Source organism: Saimiri boliviensis, chromosome 1 (genome assembly GCF_048565385.1).
Source record: "Saimiri boliviensis isolate mSaiBol1 chromosome 1, mSaiBol1.pri, whole genome shotgun sequence".
Lineage (NCBI taxonomy): Eukaryota > Metazoa > Chordata > Mammalia > Primates > Cebidae > Saimiri > Saimiri boliviensis.
Genome location: NC_133449.1, coordinates 25613864 through 25622986, shown reverse-complemented (window position 1 = coordinate 25622986; position 9123 = coordinate 25613864). Strand labels below are relative to the sequence as shown.

The following is a 9123-nucleotide window of genomic DNA, read 5'->3' as shown; positions in this document are numbered from 1 at the left end:
AGGAGGCATTTAAACCAGAAGGGCAAAGACGCTGATACAGAGTTTGGTTTTTATTGTTATGTGTTTGGTTGGGTGCAGAATTTGCCGTCACCACCCCGCCCACCCTGGCCTCCAGGGAGGCACAGGCACAGAGATGGCTCCAGATGGCTCTTGGCTGCCACTCTAGGCCTCGGGACCTACACAGTGAGCACAGTGGGTTCCACCTTCCAGTAGGAAGTGTAAACTCTAATTCACAGACTTCACCAGGAGGGAGAGGTGGTCTTGGCTGAAGGCACTTTAATTGGGAAGCAAACCCAATGCCGGGGTTTGTCTTCCTTCTCGTTACTCTGATAAATCTAGATGCCACTCTGTTGGAGAACCAGCACTGCCAGCATCTGGGGTTAGTGCACTGACTGACTGAGTGAGGCATGAGACCTGCTTATTGGTAGAACTTCTTGTTAGGGCTGTTAGCATGGTCAGCGAGCAGCTGGCAGGGCGTGAACTGTTTTCCATAGGCAGCCTCATACTTCTTGAGCCGGTCCACTAGCTTCTGGGCGCCATACAGATCCACAAAGCGGAAAGGCCCTCCAAGACAGGGCGGGAAGCCGAGCCCAAAGACGGCTCCAATGTCTCCCTCTGCAGGTGTGGCCAAGATCCCCTCCTGGAGGCACATAACTGCCTCATTCACAAATCTTGTCACCAGGCGGAACTGGATATCTTCGTCTGAGGAGCTGCCAACAGAAAGAGATGTTTAGGTAGAAGAAGAGGAAAAGGGAAGAAAAGCCAGAGCTGCAGATGCAGAATGGAAGTCGGGATGGGTGCACGGGGAGCTCTGTGGGCGGGTCAGTGCTGGCCCTCAGAGAAGATGCTGCCTGCGTGGGCCAAACTTTCCCAGGGAAAAAGTGGAGAGTCACTTCCCTGAATTAACATGAAACTGAGCACCTAGAATAGGGCCTGGTGCCGAGAAGACAATCAATACCTCTTGACATCAACAACGGTAAGCTGTTCACACATGACAAAGATCTGGGAGGGTGAAGGGGCCCAGGAGCATGAGTCCTTCCAGCTGCTCTCTAGGACCTTCCCAGGGAAGGCTGGAGCAGGGAGGACCTTCACCAGATGTGGCCTGGTTCTCACCTTGATGCCGGGCAGAGACCAAGGCAGCCCGTGCATGGAAAGCACCATGCCAGCATAAGGAGTGGTCCTCCTGTTCAGGTATGGTGGTCACAAAGAAAATGGAAGAGGGGCTGGGAAGCTTTGGGATATCAAAGAAATGTATGTTTCCAGGCATTAGCCACTCAAATGGACTTACACTTCAGACTTCGGAGGTATCTTCAGACTCGCTAAAATACTATCCATGTCAGAATTCAAATTCTTATTCTTCACACCCTCCTGATAGATGTAAAAGCCCTTCCCGGACTTTCGACCTAGAAGAGGCAAGAAAAGGGAGTGTTACTATTTGTTCTCAGAACCCTGGCCTGGCCAGGAGTGGTGGTTCATGCCTGTAATCCCAGCACTTTGGGAGGCCAAGGTGGGTGGATCATTTGCGGTCAGGAGTTCGAGACCAGCCTGGCCAACATGGTGAAACCCCCACCTCTACTAAAAATACAAAAATTTGCTGGGTGTGGTGGTGGGAGCCTGTAGTCACACCTACTCCGGGGGCTTAGGCAGGAGAATTGGTTGAACCCAGGAGGTGGGTGTTGAAGTGAGCTGAGATCATGCCACTGCATTCCAGCTTGAGCGACAGAGCAAGACTGTCTCAAAAAAACCCAAAAAACAAAAACCTGGCCTGAGAATTCTTGTCTCTGTTGGTGTACTGTAAAGCTCTGGCCTCTTCTGAATTCCTGAATTTGTCTAGCTAGCTAACCCTAGCAAATTAGTCTTTGTCAGAAGAATAGGCAGAGAAGGAAGGAAGATCTTGTGACCTGGAGCTTGGGCATCTGTGTACCTGGATGAGAAAGGCCGCCTGGGTGAGTTCTAACATCCAGACATGCAACACCAAGCCGCAGGACACCCAGGCTGTAATGCTGATTTTGCTATTTTGCCAAGAGAGAAAGTTACCTCTTTGTGGGCCTCAACTGTATACTGTGTATTTTGAGCTTATACTTTCTCCCCACAGGTGGCCAGACAACATGGCAAAGCCTGGATGTAGAGCTTGCTTCTGCACTATTGTCTCTGGGGGAATAAAAATGCTTGTACATCTGGCATAACTTGGACCAGGAGATGGTAGAGCCCTAGAAGGGTAGAACTCTGCCTTTTGTCCATAATCTATAGTCCTAGCCCTTAGAAGGTTCTCATGAAATCTTTTTCTTTTTTAAAGAGAAGGGATCTTGCTATGTTGCCCAGGCTGGCTTCCAGCTCTTTGGCTCAAGCAATCCTCCCACTTCAGCCTCCTAAGCAGCTAAGACCATAAGTGGTTGCCACCACGCCTGACTCATGAAATCATTTTTGAAATCTTCAATGATGGCTGGATGCAGTGGCTCATGCCTGTAATCCCGGCACTTTGGGAGGCTGAGGCAGGTGGATCACCTGTGGTCGAGAGTTTGAGACCAGCCTGGCCACCATGGAGAAACCCCACCCAGTCTCTACTAAAAATATAAAATTATCTGGGCATGGTGGCGCATGCCTGAATTCCAGCTACTTGGGAGGCTAAGGCAGGAGAATCGCTTGAACCTGGGAGGCGGAAGTTGCAGTGCGCACCACTGTACTCTAGCCTGGGCAATAAGAGCATCTCAACAACAACAACAACAAAAAAAAAAAAAAAAAAGAAAAGGAAAAAAAAAAATCTCCAATGCCAAGTGCTCTTTCTAAAGTTTGCTTTAGAAAACTTTCCTCCATGAGAGCTTCTACAACTCTTTGGTCTCAGGAAACTGCTCAGAACTTTGTAACTAATGGTTCTAGTTATGTTTCTTTGAGGTTATTCACCTAGGAAGCCCTTGGAGACCATCTGTGTCAGCAGTTCTGGGTTTCCACCTCCAAACCGCTCCCCAAAGGCTTTGCCCAGATCTTCTGCCACATGTTTCGCTACATCCACGCCAACTTCATCCACCAGTGTCGCAGCACCCACAGGAAAGCCAAAGCTTGTGGTCAGGGAATCCAGCTTCTTTGGGTCAACTCCTTCCTGAAAAGAAAGTGAAGCAGGGACCTCAGGGGAAGGCCAGCCCAAATCCCCCTAAAGGGGTCCCTGTACTGGCTCCAAACACTGCCTGTATAAAACCCACTTCTGAGTGTCACCTGACCAGGCTCAGGACTGGTGCTATTTCATTCAGGGAAGCATAAACAAGTTTGAGGCCACAAGTGGAAAGTCTGATCTGAGCCTTCTCTAATCTACAGCACTTTAAGACATTTAGAGATGAATAAATTCATTTTCTTCTTGTATTTCTGAATTTCAATAATAAAGAGATTCCATGACAGACGGCTGAGTGTGTCATGACCAACAGAAGAAACATTATCAAAAAGCAGCGCTAAAAGCCCTGTGATCCCTGAGTCTGGGTGTGCGCAGCGAGCAGGGGCCCTCTCCTTTCCTGCCAGAAGGACCTCGATGGCTACTAGAGGGGTCTGTGTGCTGCAGAAACAGATGCAGCACCAGTTGGACCAAGCAGGCCCTATTCTGGACGATCCCTGCCTCAGAGAGGTGCAGAAACAACACAGAAGACAGGCTGGGGGGCCTCTGGCTTGCCAGAACAGTGAGAGGCTGCAGGGGAGAGGGAAAGCTTTGCCCCTTTCGGTGCAGTATGAGCCCAACTTCCCACTTCTGTGGAGGGAGAGGGAACGAGGGACCTTCCTGGACAAGAGCAGGAGTTGGTTTATCAGAAGGAAGCTTGGTCCTTACCTTGACATAAATTATGAGTTTTGGAGTGACTGAAGGAGTAGAAGATGCTTCAAATACTCCAGAGTGCAATACCTACCTGGAGGATTCGGATGACTTCAGACATCATGGGTGCAAGACACCTGGTGGTATAGAAGCCAGGTCCATCCTGCCAAGGGAGAGAACATGAGCTCACTGGCCCTGCTGCTGGAACTACCAGAGTCTGAAACACTCTGCCTTTCCAAGGGTCACTTCAAAATCATTTGAAAGTCACTATAAAACTTAAGGTAACTTAAAATCTCAATCAGAATCCTTAAAAATGAAATTTCAGGGGAAGCCATACTAGGAGTAGTCTGGCAGGAATCAAACAACAGCATGTAGTTTCATGGTCACCTTCAAGGTCTGGGATGGCTGAGAGAACCCTGACACACTCTAGATACTTCCCACTCCCACCCTGACGCAGTGGGACAGTCAATACCACCATCCATCCTGGAGACAACCCCGGAGAAAATCGTATCAAAATCTGGTCATTTGCCCCAGATTATTTATAAACAAGCCTGGAGGTAAAGGAGTTTTATTAGAACTTTTCAAACTCTGCAGATCTGTACACAGCCTCTTACCTTAACTACAATGATGACCTTCCCCTGCTTGAGACCGACTGCTACAGCTGAAGCACTGGCGTCTTTGGAAGTTTTTTCGGTTGTGATAATCTCCAGCAGCTGCATCTTGTCCACAGGAGAGAAGTAGTGCATGCCAATCACCTGGCAAGGGGAGCCAAAAGCCGACAGATTGGAGGATTGCTGATGAACCTAATGCATTCCTTCTCTGCTAGGAAAACACTGGAAAGAAAGGTGGCTGTGATACAGGAATACTGCCTGACATAGCTGAGTAGTTTGGTTCCATGGGTCTTCAATAAAAGTTCAGTATGTTTAGGGAGAGCATATTGGAATCCTCCTTTTCCACTTGCTTCTAAATTTTTCACTACAGACATCTGATCCTCCCAACAATCAATGCGAAAACCACAGCTCGAAGCCAAACTAGATTTATTGGGGAACAACGGATGAAGGTTCCACTTATATGAATGATACTGATGGTTTAGGTAAGAGGATCCATTTTTTGGGAGGGTGGGGCAGGCAGAATTAATGTGCTGGACTGTCAGAGATGCATTTGCGTTTTACACAGATGGGTCTCACCACCAGGATACTAGGTTTAACAGTCTTCAACAATCAGATGCACTTGAAGACTCATTAAACCAGCAATTCCTCCAAGTGTCGTACCCGGCCCAACAAGCATTGGCATCAGCTGGGAACGTTAGGCCTGCACAGTCTCAGGCCTAGCCCAGCCCAACTGAATCAGAAACTTCACGGGTGGGGCCCAGATTTGTTTTAATAATCCCTCCTGGCGATTCTGATGCATGCTAAGGTTTCAGAGAACCGCCTCATTGAGCTAACAGTTACATAGTCTTCACAACAGAACTGCTAAAGTCTAATTCAGTAATTTATAGTTTTGCTCTCTCCCTCCACTTTAGCTATAAGGTACAACAAGTAATATCTCTAATTTCTGAGTGCTCATTAGCCACCTGTTCTTCAATACATTTACCACTTATTCCTTACATTTAATCCATTACAACCCTGTGAACTGGTCAGCCTACTTATCTAGATGAGGAGAAAAGGTATTAAGAGGTTAGTAGTTCAGAGTCAGTCAGCAAATGACAGGATGGGATTCCATCACAGGTCTGTCTCCAGTGCCACTGTGGCATACACAGATCAATTAAATGTTACGTAAACTTACCAATCCAAAAGTTGCTTCTAACCCCTAAACTGTTCTTTTACTTATGTCTGAAATACTTAGGACCTAGTTCAGACTCAGTACTCCTGAGCAAAAGGAATTAGCCTTTAGTGACATAGAATTTCTACATAATAAAATGCACCGATCTTAAAAGTGTTGACGTCGATGCGTTCGGACAACTGCGTATACATCCACATAATCATTACCCCAAGCAAAATACATTTACATCACTCAGAAAGCTGTGCCAAAGATGACCAATGCATCCTAGATGGCTGGGGATTTCCCAATTGTGGCACTGAGGGTCCTATGTCCCTCAGTCTCAGGCAAACCGAGATGGCTGATCACCCTACTTTGCATTTTTGGCCTTACTATTAAAAGAACATAAGGCAAGCAGGTGAGGAAAGCTATCCGAGATACTTGGAGGCCAGAGCTGCAAAGTGTGATGTTTGCTCAGCTCCGATGGCGGGGAGAGGTTAGCATCAAATGAACAGCAACAGCATCGCCTGTACTGATTTTAGATGCCACACAGGTGCCTTGAGTGATGTGGCATGGCCAGACTGTCCATCTGTAGACTACAGCTGCCACTTCTCCCTTATGACCTTTTTCCTGCCATCATTGAGCCTGCCTCTGTCAGGCCCCTGCATCACTTCTAATCTGCTGTGTGCTAGGAAACCAGATTACCCTGCATTAGCAAGCTAGAAGAGTAGGAATAAATAGGCTTTTGTGTTTTCAGTACACAGAATTTGTGTTAACACTATCAGCTGCTTAAAGTTCTTTTATTTTGCCTACTTTCGGCTGGTTCTGCTTAGCGGAGGCTAACTGGTATTCTCCAGAGAAGTGAGTTGTTTTATTTTTCTTTGAATGATTTCACTTCCCCTTAATTACTCTGGTTGAGAGCAAAAATAAATTTCTGGGCATCATTCCAAATACTCACAGAAAGTGCTTCTATACCCAGCCCTTTCATGTCCTGGGTAGAAGGTGTAAGCAAACCCGCAGGCAGATACATCCCACCATTCCTGCCATTCCTTATCTGGAGTTGGAAGCAAACCTGCTCTCAACAGTCACTGACTCTGCTCTGTAGCGGAACTGATTAATTTGGAGCATCCTTTCTTATTGTAGGTCCTGTCCCTCAATGCCCAATTGTAAGATACAGGTAGGCTTTATATCCTGGACCTGAAAAATCATGCCCATCTGGGATCCTTGTAAAGGATATTTTTGGTTGTACTTAACTTATTCCTGCATCTCACACTAGTCATAGGATTAGCATTTACGTGTCTGGTGTTTAGGAACCACCCACAGCCACTTGATAATCCACACCAGTCTCTTCTGTACTCAAGCTGTAAGTCTTTATCGGTGAATCTGAAGCAATAAAACATCTCAGGGTTTTTCTTTGTTCCAAGTTTACCTTCTCAGGTCTTTTGCTGACAGCAGCGATTTCACTGATTGGGAGAGCAGATGTGTTACTGGCAAAGACACAGTGATCTGGAATCACCTGCAGGGAAAAGCATTTAGGAATATGTCAGGTAGGCCTGGGAGATGACTAGAGGCCATAGCAAAGCTAATGAGTGACATCTGGGCCAGCCCACTCTCTCACCCCCAACTGCTCAGACAGTAGATGCCGCTCACCCAGACACTGGCGGGGCACCCAGGGGCTTTTGTGTTGGGGAATATGTTGACCTTGTTCCTTTTCCCATTCAGCCTTCCCTCTAGTTATGGCCCATCATTAAGGTCACCTTATACTGACCTGGAGACTACATGTCAGCAGCTGGGTCAATAAAACAGCTTAAACACTGAAAAGACAGCCTTGAATCCCAATTTATTCATTTCAACACCCAGCATGGGTGTCAACTCCTCTTCTTGTTTGGATCGGCCCTGGAGTCTGGAAGCTTATGAAACACTCCCCCACTTCACTTTTATAAGAACAAGCCAAAATGTGCATGCCTGTCTCATTTTATACAGTGTTACTAAACAGTATACCACTATAATTACAGCTACAGTACATGAATACTATTAACTATTAGCCTTATCAACCTGGAGAATAGTCTCTAATGCAGATTGTCTCAGCATTCTGGCCATGATCCCAACTTATTCATGTTTTTTTTTGTTGTTGTTTTTTGTTTTTTTTTTTTTAAACAGAGTCTCGTTCTGTTGCCCAGGCTGGAGTGCAGTGGTGCAACCTAGGCTCACTAAAACCTCCACTTCCCAGTTATTCATGTTTTTATTCAGATGGTTGGATGAAAAATGTAGAAGGCACACCTGTGAAATGTGTGCAAATCTGGAATACACGGAATCTTAACAGATGAGAATCAAGGAGGAAGATACGTTCAACACACTGAAAAGCTGAGTACAAAATAAGATCAATTATAATGCAATAAATGTGAAGTAAAGCATTAAGTTTTTTTTAAAAAGGAAAGAACTGTATAGGCACTTCAAGGACAAGACCTGGCTTGGCAGTATTTGTGATAAAGATCCCGTGATTTTAGTTAATCAAGAGTGGAGTCTGGGCATGGCGGCTCACAACTGTAATACCAATAAGGAGGCCAAGGATGGAGGATTGCTTGAGGCCAGGAGTTCAAGACCAGCCTGGGCCTCACAGTGAGACCCTATATCTACAAAAAATAACTTTAAAAAATTAGCCAGGCATGGTGGCACATGCCCGTAGTCCTAGCTACTCCAGAGGCTGAAGTGAGAGGATCACTTGAGCCCAGGAGTTCAAGGTTACATCATGCCACTACATTCCAGCCTGAGTGACAGAGTGAGACCCTGTCTCTTAAAAAAAAACAAAAAAAGTTGTATGAGTTGACAGTACAGCACGACTGCCAGAAAGCTTACACAATGTCAGTTTACTTTCTTAGTAGTATTGTGTCTAATGCTGGTGGTGAAATCCTTTCTAAAGAGCAAATTAATGTGTCTAAAGCTGGCTGTCAAAAATTCTGCCCTTCCTTAGACATGTACGTCTTTTCTCCCAGCTAGAAGCAGAGTCTGTTTCCCTTCTCCTTGAATCTGAGCTGGTCTTGTGACTTGTTCTTAATCAACAGAATGCGGCAGATGTTACCTTGCCAGTTCCAGTTCTACCTAGCTCTGTGAAGCCCAGTCTTCTTTTTTTATTTTTTAAATTTTTTACCTTTTTTTCTTCCTACAATAAACTTAGGAAGCCCAGTAGCTTCTGCTTTTGTTCTCTCAGAAGCCTGAGTGCAGCAAAAGGCAAAGTTCTGGTGAGATGCTAAGTGAGGACAGGCCAGGACAGATGTGGCGGAAGCAGTGAGGTGCCCAAGCCCGCTTCCAGTGGAATGCAGTCCCAGGAGTGACCCCAGCCCTGAAATTAATGGACTTAAGCACCAGCTGTCTCTGCAGAGCCCTGCCCAGATAGCAGAATTATGAAAAGACAGTTGTTGTAAACACAGCAGTAGAAAACCAAGACATAAGAAGATACTAGAGAGGATAACTGAAATGGGGTGGTCTAGAGTTAATGTCTGTGGAAGAATGTTCAAAGGAATGGGTTTTGTTAGTTCTATGGGCAATAAGAGAAGATAATGTTTGTTTGTTTATTT

At 46.0% G+C, this 9123-nt stretch overlaps 1 protein-coding gene across 1 annotated transcript in view; it reads right to left on the bottom strand.

Moving 5' to 3' along the window:
* Window positions 1–27: 27 nt before the first annotated feature.
* HADHA (hydroxyacyl-CoA dehydrogenase trifunctional multienzyme complex subunit alpha) overlaps window positions 28–9123 on the bottom strand; it is a 57884-nt gene continuing 48788 nt past the window's right edge. Inside the window, exons 14-19 of the mRNA XM_003935271.4 lie at window positions 6978–7064; window positions 4405–4545; window positions 3885–3953; window positions 2902–3097; window positions 1289–1403; window positions 28–710 (exon numbers count right to left, since the gene is read on the bottom strand). Of these exons, the coding sequence (XP_003935320.1) occupies window positions 419–710; window positions 1289–1403; window positions 2902–3097; window positions 3885–3953; window positions 4405–4545; window positions 6978–7064 (900 nt within the window). The 3' untranslated portion in view covers window positions 28–418. The remainder of the gene's footprint in view (window positions 711–1288; window positions 1404–2901; window positions 3098–3884; window positions 3954–4404; window positions 4546–6977; window positions 7065–9123) is intronic.